Source organism: Ornithodoros turicata, chromosome 9 (genome assembly GCF_037126465.1).
Source record: "Ornithodoros turicata isolate Travis chromosome 9, ASM3712646v1, whole genome shotgun sequence".
Classification (NCBI taxonomy): domain Eukaryota; kingdom Metazoa; phylum Arthropoda; class Arachnida; order Ixodida; family Argasidae; genus Ornithodoros; species Ornithodoros turicata.
Genome location: NC_088209.1, coordinates 22119764 through 22136035, shown reverse-complemented (window position 1 = coordinate 22136035; position 16272 = coordinate 22119764). Strand labels below are relative to the sequence as shown.

General features: G+C 48.5%; 1 protein-coding gene across 1 annotated transcript; it reads left to right on the top strand.

Moving 5' to 3' along the window:
- The first annotated feature begins 8062 nt into the window (after nucleotides 1-8062).
- LOC135367807 (uncharacterized) lies at nucleotides 8063-9446 on the top strand. Its single transcript, XM_064600926.1, has 2 exons — nucleotides 8063-8241; nucleotides 8460-9446. The coding sequence occupies exons 1-2, from the start codon at nucleotides 8126-8128 to the stop codon at nucleotides 8842-8844; spliced, it is 501 nt and encodes a 166-aa protein (XP_064456996.1). The 5' UTR covers nucleotides 8063-8125; the 3' UTR covers nucleotides 8845-9446.
- The last annotated feature ends 6826 nt before the right edge of the window (nucleotides 9447-16272 follow it).

Here is a 16272-nt window from a genome sequence, read left to right as displayed (position 1 = left end):
TTGGCACTAATTTCGGGGGTAGGGTCAGTTTCGAGAGGTCTGTAAAATTCCGCGCACTGAAGTTGGCGGAGGCCTTCTGTAACGTATGATTGTTTATCCATTACAACTATCGCGCCTCCTTTATCTGCCCTCTTAATTACGATATCCTTGTCGTTCTCTAATGCCGACAAGCTTTCTTGCTCCTGCTTAGTGAGGTTATACCTGAGTTTGCGTTTGGCGCTGTCCTGATACGCACGGAAGATATCCTTCTGAACTGCTTTAATGTACAAATCAAGGGTTTTATCTCGGTTGGGTTCTGGAGTGAACTCTGATTTTATACGAAACGGATTACTGTTCGACTCTGTCTTTTCATGAAAATATTCTGCAAGCCGTAGCCTCCGGGCAAAGTTATCAAGATCTAAATGTAACTGGTATTCATCCACTCTTGCATCATTAGGGCAGAACGATAATCCTTTACCAAGTAGGGAACGATCGGAGTTCGTAAGTTCACGTGAAGAAAGGTTGATAACGTTACGATCTTTTGGTTGTCGGTCGGCATCACGCATTGGAGGGGAGTTATTAGTTAGATGCGTTTCAGGGGCGTGCTGCAGATTAGGGTTTGAGGCTACGGCAGAAGTGGACAAGAAATTGGGCGCGTTTGAGGCGGTGTTATCGGCGGTATGATGTTGTACGTTATCCCGAGTGAGCTTTTTTTCTTTCTGTAGTTTTAGCCTCACTCGTTTCTTTTGAAAGAACTCGTCTAGTTCTGCTCTATGAGACTCAGATAAGGTGGTTTCGTTTGAGACGGTGTTTGCCTCCTCTGACAGGGAATTTATTGTATCTTGACACTGCATAATTAGTATTTTGGTTAGGGCTAGGGACGTATTGTGCAGGGTTGATAACCACTCTTTTTCAAGGTTTTGGTTAAGAGGAAACGTAGATATCTTATGAATCTGCAGTCCTCGCGGGCATTTTCCACTCCTTTCATATGTTACAAGAGTATTAAGGTGAGAGGAGTAGCGCGCAATTCTCCGTCTAGAAGCACCGTCTCCACTTCTGATCTTTATTGAATACCTATATATATATATATATGTAGTACAACGCTACAGAATACGCTTTTTAAATTTTTTTTCTTTATTTTTTATTTTTTGGGAATAGCAAGCCGACACCCTGTTTGGCTGACCTTTCCCTCGTTCCTCTTCTTTGTTATCATTAAACATATCCCCCCCCCCCCAGAATACGCTATATTACGGCTACAGAATAGTTATTCCGAATTCGACATATCCGTTCATTGCACTATTTATACGATAATTAGCGAAGCTGTAATTCAGAACGAACGCGGCGGTGGCGCTTCTTTGAATATATCACGTATAGGCTGTAGCTGGAGCAGATGCTGCTAACCGGTCAAGCAGCGTCTGACCTGGTTCAGATAACGATTATGTCGACGCTGAGTGTAACGAGAGCTGCCTGCGGCCGACACAAGGGGGAAAAAAAATCTCCAATATGGAGCATCTCGGGCATCTTCCCACACGGTAAAGCAGCGGCACACACACTGCCAATCGGACAAAGAAAAGTCGGAGAAAAAGTTCGCCAGCCGTCTGTCTACTCTGCTCCAGGCGCGAAGCAGTTTTCCTGGTCACATCTGGCCAGTCGTTTACTCCACTTGGGTTTCCTTCGGACTCTTTTGAGGAGGGTTTTTCCTTTCGCGTGCTTCCACGGCTCGACAATTTCGAAAGGCGCGAGGAGGAATGTCAACCCCCCTCCCCCTCCTTCTTCGGTGTTGGATGCTACACTTTCGTTCTCGGACCAGAACAGACCTTGTTGACGGGCCCGTTATTGCCCAACTGCTATTTTCAATCCGAGCTCGTACAAAAAAAAAAAAAAAAAAATGTGATGGTTATTTCCGCGTGAACTGAGTTCGAATGAGACCTTATCGCTTCTTATGTGGCTTTAGCTGAGTATATACGCTCTTCTCAAACAGAACCTCATCACATGATAACACGCCGAAGATTAACCGTTGCACAGAATGTCATTCCCGACACGTATAGGAAGCGATGGGCGCGCGCCTGTGACAATTAATACAACTGGTGGTGTATACCGGGTGTTTCAGTTAAATCCCCGGGCTAAATAATTCGCGAACGGGTGCACCAACCGACGAACTTTCTTTTTTACAAGTATCTGTCCGATACCACCTACAAGCTGCGCACCGTGTGAATGAGTGGGAGGCGCTCATTATTAAATAAAAATTCAAATGAGTTTCGTAAAAAAAAAACATAACTTCTAAAGCAGGGCGCTGTCGGCATTAAAATGGGTACTACCCCCTTTTTGTCCCTATTTTGTCGCGGCTGGTCGCGGTGAAAGCGCAAAAGGAGGTAATTCATTGGTCGACATGAGAGTGCATGAGCGTCCTTTTGGGATTCACTGCGACCGGACGCGACAAAAATATGTAAACCGATACCAATTAAATACTGCAACAAATGACCCGCTTCGGTGGCAGATTTTTCTCTAAAAGGTGTCCACTGAAGGTCCCAAAAGGGGTAGTTAAAAGTACCCATTTTAAATTAAAACGGGTACTTACCTTGGTACAGGGAGCCTCCCAATGAAGACTACTGAGGGATGCTCACATGTTTTCTGTGGCGGGTAGTGCTCTTGGACTACCCTAATCCCAGAGCAAGAGGGTTAGCACACCCATCCCTCTCCTGTGCCACCATCGTCTCTCCCCTCACCCCTAACCCCCCCTTCTCCCTCCACTGGGTGCACCAAGCCGCCACTTCAGAGCAGGCTGACCGCACCTTCCCCCCTACATCAGCCCCCCCCCCCCCAACTAAAATTCCTTATTCCCGAGACTATGCGAACCTCGCTACGATTCCTTTAGATTAGATACATGAAAGAAAAACAATCTCCGGAAATAGCTTCACTGTCTTCCTCGTTTTGAAGACCTGCACGGCCTTGCACCGTAATGACCGTTTCACGACTTCAGGGTTCAGGCGTCCTACACTCGACAACACGGCATGTCTTTTCCGCAGTGTCGGGGAGTACACGCTTAACTAATGAACCACGGAAAGAAACGAAAACAAGAAGGAGAGAGAGAGAGAAAGAGGCTGCCGGGGAAGCGCCAGGGACGGGACTATGGTAGCGTGCGAACCTGTTGAACTTTAGACAGCACTCGAACAGTAAAACATGAATTACGAACGGCAAAGAGTGCGTTATATAGTACAGGAAAAGGGCTCTGAATATGTCTCACGCAATCTGTGTGTGTGTGTGCGCCTCCGTATGAGTACATTAAATGGTTGACCAGTGAGAGTGTTTCCGCATGCTGTCCCAAATCCATCGTGGTCAGCAGACCGGTCCGTGTCTCCCACTGTACGAGGATGCAGTATACATACATAGGTCTTTCAGAGCAACTCCACGCAACAGATTGCAAAAATTAAAGCTGCGATTTCCACTTCCCCGAAACATTCGTAATAGGAAGCAAAAGTAGTAACTGACAATGGATGTCGTACTACAGGTACATTGCGTTGAGTTGCCTGGTACCTTGCACGCGCGTGGAGATACAGGAAGGGTGGTTGGAAGGAAAACGATGTTGGAACGTAACTGTTCAATAATCGTCCATGTGTACTATTTTATTTTGGCATAGTAGCCACTCAGAGCGAAATTAAGAAGTCGTTGGACATTCGGTGTTTCTTCATGTAATCGATCCTCAAAACCAGCGACGTAAAACAATACCTAATACCACTAGAGCTGAAAATAAACTCAAATGATCGCATAATGTAAAACACCGAGACAGGGGAACACGAAAGGACAGACACAACACGAAGTCTCAAACACAGCTCTGCTACGCTGTGTTTGAGCTGTGTTTGAGTCTTCGTGTTGTGTCTGTCCTTTCGTGTTCCCCAGTCTCGGGGTTTTACGTTATGCATCATCTTCAGCAGCTCGCTTGCTTCCTAGCCATTTTTTCATTGTCAAACGATCGTATCGCGATTTCATTGGTTTGTAGAGGACTTGATGCCAACTTTCGTCACTATCCGGCTGCTAAGGGAACTGTGCCGACATATGTCTCAAAGCGTCGGCCCAGGACGCACATTCCCCCAGGGCGTTAGGCCGACAACGGCGAGCCCTTCCACCAGCACCGCCACCACCACCCTCGTCACCATCCGGCACCGGGATTCGGACTGGGAGGTACCCGGGTTCAAATCCCGGTACCGGCTGCGCTGTCTGGGGCTTTTCCTGGGTTTTCCTCAGACGCTTTCAGACATATGTCGGCACAGTTCCCTTAGCAGCCGGATGGTGACGAAGGTTGGCATCAAGTCCTCTACAAACAAATGAAATCGCGATACGATCATTTGACAATGAAAAAATGGCTAGGAAGCAAGCGAGCTGGTGAAGATAATGCATAATGTAAAATTCCTAGACTAGGGAACACGAAAGGACAGACACAACACGAAGTCTCAAACACAGCGTAGCAGAGCTGTGTTTGAGACTTCGTGTTGTGTCTGTCCTTTCGTGTTCTCTAGTCTCGGGGGCAGGCAACAGGGGGCTTCAGCCCCCTGTTGGCTGCCCCCTGATGCCTCTGTTGGCATCAAGTCCTCTACAAACTAATGAAATCGCGATACGATCATTTGACAATGAAAAAATGGCTAGGAAGCAATAAAGCAATCATAAAAAGGCGGCTTCCCCGACGTTAAGTACAGTTTTGCAATTTGTTCACATTTATTATTATATGTATTACGTCCGTTGTTATTAGATTATCGTCAGGGCCATCTCGATACCACAGTCCCACGGAGATGAAATGACCACCATCCCACCACAGAGGCGAAATGTTCGAGTGCTGAACTCTGTACCGTTGTAGCAGTCTTCTTCCTGAGGCAAAATGCTCCAGAGGAAATCCACAAGCATGACGCAAACTTTGAGTGACGAGCGCCAGTCATAATCAACTGTGAAGAAGCGGTATACCAACTTTCAGCGTGGGAATTTTGAAAACAGAAAATGCCGGAAGATCAATGAGGTCATGAACAACACTGCAGTTGTGTGATCGTATTCATGACCTCATTTGGGCCAATATGCGTATCTGGACTAAAACAATACCCGAAACGTCGGACACATCGAGGAAACGTCACATACAGACATATCAAGGGATTGGGGCTGTAATGAGTGTACTGTTGCTCATGCGGAGCCATGTGAGCTCCGAAATGTTTGAATGATTATCAGAAATACCAGGACACCAGGTCCCGTGGTATAGCGGTTAGGATGATCGCTTTTCCACACAGAGGTGACGCGTGTTCGAATCCCCGCACCGGCTGTGCTGTCCGAGGTTTGCCCTGGGTTTTCCGGCAGACTCTCCAGACGAATGTTGTCACAGTTCTTCCTAAAGTCTGCCCAGGACGCATACTAACCCCCCCCCTTGTCCCCCACTCCTTCCTGCTGTCCTCACTCCACCTGTCCACGTCTGTGCACCGCTCATAGCCACTGTTGCTTAATGGCGCTAACACGGATTTAAAAAAAAATGCCAGGACAACCCGTGGCAGTGCCAACAACAACAACAACAATAAATGATGACGATGAGATGGGGTGTTTCACCGCTGTGGTGCGGTACCCTACCCCATTGCACGTGGGACATTATGTGAAGATGATGAAGGAAGGATGAAAATACGAGAAAGAACTAAAGTATCTGGAGCAATCCAGTGGACGACAGGAAGTCCATGAACAGGTGAAGAACCCGACGATGGAGCACAGGATCTTCATAGGGGCCAATGAGTGCAGCTATGGTGAGCGACCTCTTGCTGATACCGGCAAGCTCATATCACACAATATCCGCCATTGCTGCAGTAGAGTGCACATTCCATAAGAATGTCCTGGGCGGTCGCCACGACACCGCAGGTGGAACAGAGGCTTGTGTCACAGCATCTGGTCATGCACTTGAATTGCGGGGTGAAAGCCACAGCAGTGCCAAAACCATTCGAGTTGCACTATTTTGAGCGATTTAGCGACAGTTGTTTGGAACAACTATGTCACAGTTGATGAAACATGGTCCCTTCGCTTTGATCCGGAGACCACACAGCTGTCGTCGTATAGCGATGGCGCTTGGGTCCTCTGAGGCGAAAGGTGTGGCCAGCAGGGAGGGCATGCTACTTTTTTGTGTTCTTTTGAATGTGACGTGGTTGGTGAGAAGGTCCAAGAGGTGAAAGAGCTAATGTCGAATACTCCCCTATCTTACCGGGCTTATTAAGGGAAGCATTGAAAGATACACAGCTAAAGGAGCTATATGCAAAGGTCCTGTATGTCTGTTGTCGCTTTGTTGTTGCGAACGGTGCAGCGCACTGGCATCAACTACCAGTCAAGTCAGGCTTTGTTACCTGCACTGTAACACCATTTTCTTTTATCCGTCTATAACTTAACGTTACCCTTCTAAAGCCGTAGAGCCATCAGGGTTCTGCGTTCCGAAAAGGCTACCAGGTGGATGTGCTTGCGTAAACGTCGCTACAAAGAGACCCTGCGCGCAGACACTCAGGATGGATCACTGGGTCAGCACAGGTTCAGACATTGAAGGAGCACATTGATTGCGTTCGAAAATTATAGGTATCCTCAAAGACTCAACAAAGCTGACAATGAGCTACGAGAATTGAGATCCCCGCCTCCACCCTCTTCGAAGACACATATCCGTCCTATTATGCACTTCATTTTATAATCACGATCGCAGCAGGAGACCAGCTGAACGGGTCTCCCACGAAATGGACAAGAAAGTTACGAGGACTTGTTACGAAGCGGGCCGGCTCGCATGGAAAGTCTGACGACGCGTCCAGGAGTGACACCGTTCAATGCAAGTGACATGCAGAAGGGCCTGAGCGCTATAGTGATCCTTCCCTCTGCCGTCTGCAATCAAAGAGAGCAGCAATAATCGAGCACCAAGTGGGAAAGTCACTTTTCCCCGTTGTTCTGAGTACGTATTTATTTGGCAAGAGGAGGCCAGTGAACTTGAAAAGGAAAAACGAGTTCTGGGGAGGAGGAGGTGCGGAAAAGCGCTGCAATGGAAGGTCGTATAAAAGGGGCTGGCGTAACGGGACCAATGTCTTCGGCATTCAGCGGCAACACAGGGTGAGTGGAGGCTGCTCTCGTGGATTATTCGAAATCTCTCATCGGTGGACTGTGGCCGACCTAGTGGACCGCGCGTGTATCTCTCCTTTGGATTTCTTCGTACCCGCACACCGTCTTAGGAAAGCCTCGTTGTTGGGGGTTGCTCGTGATGATACCGTTACTTACAACGTGCCTTACGTCTTGTTTTCTGTGTTATCGATGACGTAGGTTGTCGTACGTAATGGAGTCGGTCCTTGTGGCAGCACGTAAATGATTGGGCGCTAGTGGATGTGCCGACAGAAACATTGTCTGGGGGTGCGATGGGTAGGCAGTGAGTTAGAACGATAAGGCAGAGAGTACTAATATTTCCGAGAACAAACATTCATGTGCAATGTTCCAGTTTCTGCCTTTGTCATATGTGCGTTGTCCTATGCACTAAACATTTTATGCATTGGGGTATCCAGTACGAAGGTAGGCACAATGGCTATCTTGTTTATCTTTCATCGATCCATCTCAGTCGCAAGTGCGTGATGTTGCTAAACCTGCATTGAAAGCCACGACACACACACATGCATTGGATGATGATGAGGTGGGCGATTCACCGCCGCTGAGGCGGTACACTGCCCTATTGCGCATTGGGAACGGACGAGGGGACGATGATGGGGAAGCACTTTCAGAGGTCCGTCACCAGACCGCGTCATCAAGCCACGAAAGCCAAGAGCAAGATACTTAAGAATAGAGAAAACTAGTGAAGTTAATTGTGTTAGGGTGTAAGATATTTTATGAGTGTTTAATACCTGAACTTTCACCTCCGAAAATGACAGAAACGTAACACCGAGGGACCCTGGCTTCAACGCATTTACTTGCGATCGTCAACTCCGCCTATTGTAATGACATCCTCAACGATACGATTTATTGAGTTTGGTCTGGTCCGATCCATATTACATTAGATGCTCCCTTTCAGATTTGCAGAAGAACCAGCACGACCATGTACTCGAGGAACCTATTCTTGGCTACGGCCCTCTGTCTGACCCTGGTGGCGCTGCCAACAGAACAGCAAGGCCTGCTGGGACTCATGGCTACGGCTGCCATCATGCGAAGGTTCCGCGGTCAACAAGGAGGCGAAGCCGGGTCACAAGCGCAGGCCAGCGCGCCACAGGAAATGTACGGCCTGCCATCACAACAGATGCCGTAAGCCCAGTTCAAAAAATATATAGTAATATTGAAATGTGCCCCTTGTAATGTTACAATAGTCGTAGGATCATAGAGAACGCACCTCTCAGTCATGTCAAACAATGACATTACGTTGGAAGGAAGCCATGGCAATGCGTGCACTTTTACCCTAACCTTTCCTTCAATCATATCGTCTCCGCCATCATGAAATCATGAAATCGCCGTGTTGTCCCTAGGTTCTACGCTGGAGTGGGATCGCCACCAGGGGCGTACGCTGGACGTCCCGGTGCTGCAGCGCTGCACCCAGGAGTCGGAGGCTTTGGTGGCTTCGGAGCAGGATCTCCAGCGGGCTTCCCGGCCGGTGGCGTGGGCGGTTTCCCAGCGGGAGGCTTTGCCCCAGGAGCCGGAGCTGCTAGCTTCGCACCTGGAGGATCTGCTGGCTTTACACCTGGTGCCGCTTCTGGATTCGGTCAGGTTGCCCCTGCCGGTTTTACGCCTGGAGGATCCGCTAGCTTCGCTCCAGGAGGCTTCGGCGGTAGCTTCGGTGGCGAGTCTGCGGGATCGGCTGGGTACGCGCCTGGAGGCTTCGGTGGTTTGTCCGGAAGCCCCTACACAGGTTGATTTCCTGCACTGCCTAGTTGCAGCCTCAGAACTCTGTCGTAACGACTGTGTAGAATGACCAAAAGGTTACGCGGATTGTGTGCGAGGAGGGGTTTCATCTCAGATATACATTTCTCGGCAGGGCAGCATGAATGTTACTTCAAAATCCTGGACCGAATCTATGAAGCAAAACAAACAGCACAAAATGTCCGCGCAATTAGATGCAAACAATAGGGTATGCGATGAAAGCAGCGAAGACTACCTCAGGATAGGTATTATTATGCATTGGATTAGGCAAAAATGCGCAGAGAACAAATTTTGAAATTCTCAACTGTTAACGGTCCCCTCAAGCCACAGCTACTGATACTAACATGATAGTACAAGTTACCCATGTGGCGTATACCTTTGTGCGCCCTGTCAGAAAGGTAAGTTTCGCGGTTTCCCCGGAGGGTGCCTGGGGCACCGAGCTCGGGGAGATCTTCAATGATGTCTCTAGTCCAATCCCGACCTGAATTCTCCATGTGTTGAATACTCTTCGCTACTGTGCGATGTACATAGTTCCTTTCATCCTCCCTTGCACGTGGCGCATATAGAGGAACCTGTGTAATACTAATGCACGAAGAATGCAATAAATGCCACTATTAACGAACCTCGGTGTGCTTCGTTTCTTGATGAGTGTCCGCGATGCCGCTACACACAACGACGGACTATAGGCCGTGCTATGATGGCCACGAAACGGAGCAACGCGTTTATCACCTGCTGGATAGCTATCCTAGATCGTAAAAAGAAGCTCGGCATTAGCTAGTTTTAGTAATCGTTTTCACTCAAACGTCTGCCAAGCTTTTTTTTTTTATTCCACGTCAGTACTGCGCGGCAACCGTGACCATGAAAGAGGAGCGAGTGGCAGGTAGGAGGGTTAGTATGCTTCCTGGGTCGACTTCAGGGGAAATAGCCAGAAAACTTAGGGAAGACCTCAGAAAACTAGCCTGTAGTATACGGTTCGAGCCCACCGCTTCCCATTCTTTGGCACGACCTTGGAGCCATGTCGAAGGTCTTACCTGTACCATATTTCATGTTCATATTCATGTATGTGTCAGAAAGCGTGACACTATTCATCTTTGAGTTTTGTTTGCACGCACATTCAAGTCCAGTTAATCGCCGTTTAGAGAAATGTTATACTGCAGAGAACTGCACCGAATTCTTGCACAGCCGCTGGCGTTGTGTGGCGTGTGTGAGAAACTCTCGGATAGCTGAAATCAAAAAATTAAAATGAATTAAATTAAACGACTAAATTCGGTGAAATTAAAATCCTTTCCGATTCTGTATCGCGTTTTTCTTTCTCGTTTTTCCATATGACGGCTGTCATCCAAAGGTGTGAAAAAAAAAATCGCGAGTCCAGCGAGAACGAAGCACAGTATATAGTAATCGCAGTGGCGTCACTAGGGGGGTGCGGGGGGTGCGGTCCGCATCGGGTGATGCGACAGGAGTGGGTGACGTGCTCCACCAGTACCGCCTCCGCCTCTCTTTTTCTGTAGCGAGGTGACGCCAAAAACAACATAAGAAGCCCTCGGCGAGCATGTGATTTTTTTTTTTTTCTGCGTACGATATGATACTGTTAGTTACCGTGTATCGCCTCGGATGGAAAGGGACACATTATTGCGGGGGGAGGGGGGGGGGAGGGCTGACGGAGCTCCCGCACTAGGTGACGCATACCCTAGCGACGCCACTGAGTAATTGTTAAAGGTTTCAATCCTTCCCGTTTCGAAAACTGTCCTTAGATAAATGTTGGCATACCGTGTACATTGTCATCAAAGTGGAAATTCAGCCACAGGGACTGGCCGATCCTTATAACTCCTGAACAAGAACTCAGAGCACGTCAAAGATAAATGTGTTAGTCCTCGCCAAGCAACAAAGCAGAACTAAAGAAAGCTGCAAACGGGATATCGGCGCGACCTCCAAAGCCACCTAGAGGTGGACAGCATACGTGCATCGAGCATCCTCGAAGACAACCGACGATGTTTGCAAGCGTCTGCAGAAATGGACAACCACAAGCACGGCTCTCTCGCTTTGATGTACTCGGCGAATTCGAGTTCTCACTAGATGTGATACTTCAGCTACACTTCGCGTGCGACCCCCGTGTACTGCTAACAGCGGTGTAGCCAGAAAAAATATTTCGAGAGGGTTTCTATGGGAGAGGAAGATTTCCCCTCGTTTCATTTCCTTTGATGCGGCCACGCTGGTGCCCCTACTGCCGCTCCCGGTGACTGCGTGTCGCCTGCTAATACGGCGTCTCTGCGACGACGGCACCCGCCAGTTTCTTGTAGACGCCATCCGACCTCATGCGCTTCCTGCCCTCACTGGAGTTTGTCAATGGCTGCCGCTGTACCCACGAAGAAAAGTCTGTTCTACATCGTCTACGGCTGAACGTTGCCCTCACCCGTTCACTCCTGTTCAAAATGGGCCGCGTCCCATCTCCCACTTGCCCCTGCTGCGCCGTAGAAGACGATGTCTCCCATCAGCTCCTCCGCTGTCAGCGTCACCATCATCATCGGGTCGTGCTCAGGCAACGCCTCTCAGAGCTTGGGTGCACGGACGTTTCCCTCGCGACACTCCTTGGCTCTCTGCAACGAGCTAGCCAGTGGAGTGTCACAAAGGCTGTGCTCCGCATTCTGTGTGATACGGGCCTCCTGGGCTCCCTGTGAGCCAGGTTTCTTTTCCATTTATTTTTTCTTTTTCTTTTTATTGACTTATTTTGTTTTGGGAGTAGCAAGCCGACGTGCTGCATGGCTGACCTTTCAACTTTTATCTTCCCTTTTCCTTTTTTTTCTGCCAATAAATTCTCCTCTCGTTTCTCTCTCGCAAATGCACTACCGAAAGCTACCATTTCGGGGGGGGGGGAGGTTGAACCCTCAGAACCGCCCCCCCCCTTCTGGCTACGCCAGTGAGTGCTACGCAGCGACGCCTGTGACAGTGACGCATGTCGCCGAGCGGGACAAGGCGCTGAAGCAGTGACTGGATGTTATTTCACCGAGATTGTGACTCATACAGCAGCCTGGATACTGTGTTCGCCGTGTCTTCGTCTCTTCTTGTCTGCGTATTTGCCACTTCAACACTGGATATGTACCAACCGGCCCATATTTCTCTTTTGTGGACCATAAAGCACCTCTACGCTATGCCACATTCCCCATCACCCACTCCTGAGGAAAATTCGATACCGTCCTGAAAGTGATTTCCATCGAGTAGCGCAGAGGACACGCCAGGCTCTCACTGGCTTCATAGCTAAGGACGTCACACCGCCAGACGCCCCCTGGTCTCTGCCTGTGACGTCCACCTTCGTACGTCTTCTGGACCTCCTAGAACGAAGAGATCAGGTTCCCCCTCAAGTTCCTCGAGCCCATTTTTATGCTCTGGTAGACGCGATGTTTTCCAGCTCTGCCGCACCGATGGCGCATCTTGTAATGGCAAGTCAGCCTCGGCATTCATCATCTCATCCAAAGGCGTAGTGGAAGGCCGTCGCCTTTCGCATCAAACCTCCTCCACAGCTGCGGAACTCTATGCCATACTTTTCTTTCTGCAGCACATCGTTGATTTTACCCCGCGGGAATGGGTCGTGTTCACTGACTCAACATCTGCGCTGCGAGCAATTGAAAATTCTGGCATCCGAGGCTCGTCCGCACTGTTGGTGATGGATGTGTTAATAGCTTACAACCTTGTCTACGAAGCAGGGCACAGGCTGGTTCGTCAGTCGGTTCCAGCCCATTGCGGTGTCGAAGGGAATGACAGGCCGACAGCGCCGCAGAAGCTGCTCTCTCGTCTCGGAGACGGACGCGTATTGCGCTGCTGAGAGGAGATCGTCGTTCCGTACTTCGACGCCTCGTGACTCCCCTGCTTCCCACCAATGGACCGCTGACATTCTCCCCTCAGCCATGCTGAGCAGAGTTGATCCAGCGCTCGCTTTCCGCATGCCTCGACATACCGCTCGTAAAGATGCCGCATTAGTTCATCGAATGCGCCTCGATGTGGCTTTTACAGCGCAGTGGCGATACCGCTTGGGACAAGTTGACTCTCCACAATGATGTCACTGCGGCGCTGTCGAAGATCTAGAGCACATTCTTCTCCATTGCCCACACTACCAACCTTCCCGAACCGTACTCTCCGGATCCCTTAACGAGCTTGACTCTCGTCCCCTCTCTCACACAAAATTGTTAGTCCCCGGCAGCCCACCAACCGCTCTGCCCTCACAGCTCTCTTCATTTTTCTGGATACCACAGGCGTCCTTACCAGATCCTTATTGTGAAAGGGCTCATTATTTCATTCCCCGCATCACCACCAGCAATGGGGTAGAGTATGGCCCCTGACGATGAGACTCCCCATCCATCACCTCACAATAAAGTTGTTGTTACGCTATGCCACAGCGTGTCGGGCAGAAGGCATTGTAATAGGCGTCCTCTGGAGCCTTCGCAGTGATTTATCCAGACACCCCCGCCCCCAAACCCCCTAATACCTCCTAAAATTTTGTGAGGTTACGCAATATGTTGTCAAACAGCATAAAAAAAATGAAAGTAGCCTGCATTTTGTGACGTCACCCCCCCCCCCCTCTTCTTGCGGATCCCAACACACCAACGAGGGACGAAGTTGCGGGTAAACCTAGCGCTATGATAGCGCTACAAAACAGCGCGCAACAACAGCGCTCACTGTTATCGGACGGTCCACCCTTGGAAAGCGGCGCTAGCGCTGTAACTTAGCGGAAGTTCGGTCGTCGTTTCCTGTCTCTCCCATCATGCCGCCTCCAGAGTTCGACATGCAGCATGCGGACGAACAAGTTCGATCAACTGACAGAACGAAAAATGACCAGACATTTTGGATGACAGACTCGCCCGTTCTCCAGTGAGGTCGCCGTGCTGTGAAGTGCGGAAGTCAAACAACTCCACGACTTCCGCGACGTCATCGCTGAAGCAGCTCCTCATTGGTCAACACGAATGTAGTGCTAACATTAGAGCTGAAAAAGATGACACGAGCTCAACTACGGCAAGCGCTAATTTTTAGCGGCTTAGAGCAGTGCGAGGAGGAAAATATCGCGCTATTTTCTAGCGCTATATATAGCAAATCGCTATATGTCGGAACAAGCCTTAACACGTGCAACGAAGAGGTATAGGAAATAAACTATAGGACTGGACGACATGCCACAGTCCCTGCATCATTGCACCGTGCATCCTTCTTTCAACGAAGCAGCCCAAGATATTCCAAATTGGGAGTAGAAGATGAGGCAGCCTATTTCTGCGGCGACATGCTGCACGTGCCGCAGGGTGGGACTGCGAATAATTTCGACATTCTCAGGTTCTTTCGAAGTGCGCTGGAAATCTCCGACACACGGTGCTGGAAGCAATGCTTACTTCCCCCACGTTGCTACCGTCCTCGGCCGAGATCGAACCCGCGATCTTGAGCTCAGCAAGCCAACACGATACCTCAGCTGACTATACAGGGTGTCCCAGCTAAATGCGAACATATTTTTTTAAAAACTATATATGTCTACTAACTATGTTTTCCGAGATGAAATCAATTGCAGTATAGCATATGCTGAAGGGCACTCCTTAGGAGGACATTAGCAAACTCCTAAGGCAATGTCTTAATTAACTTTCATTAATTAACTTTTTAATTATAAAAGCTACGAAGCTGTCCCAGTGTGAACATCTGGTCCCTTCGGTCACCTGATACCGGAGCCGTTTTCAGAACAAAAATCCGGTCGATAGATCGTCCGCAAAAAAATCCTGAAGGAACACCTTTTTTTTCTTTATTTTGTTCACTGCGCATCTTCAGAGACGCGACTTTCCTTCACTCACAATGTGAGAGGGTGAAGGAGCACAGTGCCGCCTCATGCGTCGAAGATGAGCTTTAACTTTGCGGAAACAAAACAAAAACAAATGTATCGGGTGACTATCGGAACTGCCCTTATCTTGGGTTGCATTTTCTATTTTCTTTTAATCCTTTTCCTGGACGCAAAAGGCGACAGTGTGCTCTTTCACCCTCTCACATTGTGGGTGAAAGAAAGTCGCGTCTCCGAAGATGCGCAATGAACAAACTAAAGAAAAAAATGGTGTTCCTTCACGAATTTTTTGCGAACGATCTATCGAATGGATTTTTGTCCTGAGAACGGCTCCGGTATCAGATGACCGAAGGGACCAGATGTTCTCATTGGGACAACATCGTAGCTTTTATAATTAAAAAGTTAATTATTGAAAGTTAATTAAGACATTGCCTTAGGCGTTTGCTAATGCCCTCCTAAGGAGTGTCCTTCAGCATATGCTATATCGCAATTGATTTCATCTAGGAAAAAGTGATATATATATATATATATATATATATATTTTAAACTATGTCTGTGTTTAGCTGGGACACCATGTATGTAGTGTCTCGCACAATAAGCTATGGAAGTAGGTCAGCCTTTCGCGCAGCCCCCCCCCCCCCCCAGCTTTTCCCTTTCCCCTCGTGCACGTAGAACGGTCTCATTGGATCCCTCTTAAATAAGGTACCACAACAACTGCACGTGGTCCACGTTGCTTCACCAGGATAGTGTTGGGTTCGTCTGCGAATGTCCCTTTATTTTTGCTTTCTGAGTGGACGGATGCTTTGTCACGTGCATCTCCAACCTTTTCTTTCTCTCATGCGCAGAGACGTACTGTCGTAGCGTATTCCTCCAATATCAGCATAAACGATATGCAGATGACATAATCAGCGTCGGCCTAACTCATATATTGGTTGAATTAAATGCTGGGATTTTCAAGGTGATGGCATGCTTCTTCGCGTAAGCTTTCTAGGATATCTTCAGCAGCGACATACTCCCACTACCATATTCGTATTTGTTTAAATTTCATTATAACATAATTGAATGAATTATCAAGTGACAATTAAAGGGACACTAAGGTGTAAAAAATGTCTCCCAGGCCTCTCCGCATTGTCGACCTTCTTGAGAAAGAGAGAAAGAGGGAAGGCGTAAATCGTTTTGTTCTATCGATCATAAATGACGAACGACGTAACCAGTGAATCCCGTTCCTTTAGTGTTAGTGTCAAGGCAAAGACCTCTTTCATATTGCGTGAGATTTTTTTTTGTTTGCACTTCAGCGCCCCTTTAACACACTGTCAACACATTTCCCGTGCTCTTTAACACATTTCAAATTAGCCAGTCCTGAAGAACTCCAAAATATAGTTCCAAATTCCTCCGCATTGTTGTTCTGACAAATCATCACTGTGTACAGGCATGCATTAAAATCGTTACGCATATTTCACCAGCACCTAACATAAAAAAAAAAAAGCAGGCACTGCAGCACAGAAAAGCTGACACTGTCCACCATTGCGTCACCTCGAGACGTGCGGACATTTCGCAAGGAGGCACACACCAGAGACGTGAGCCAGCTGTCGGAGATCCGCTTCCCCGCTCTATATTTCAGAGTT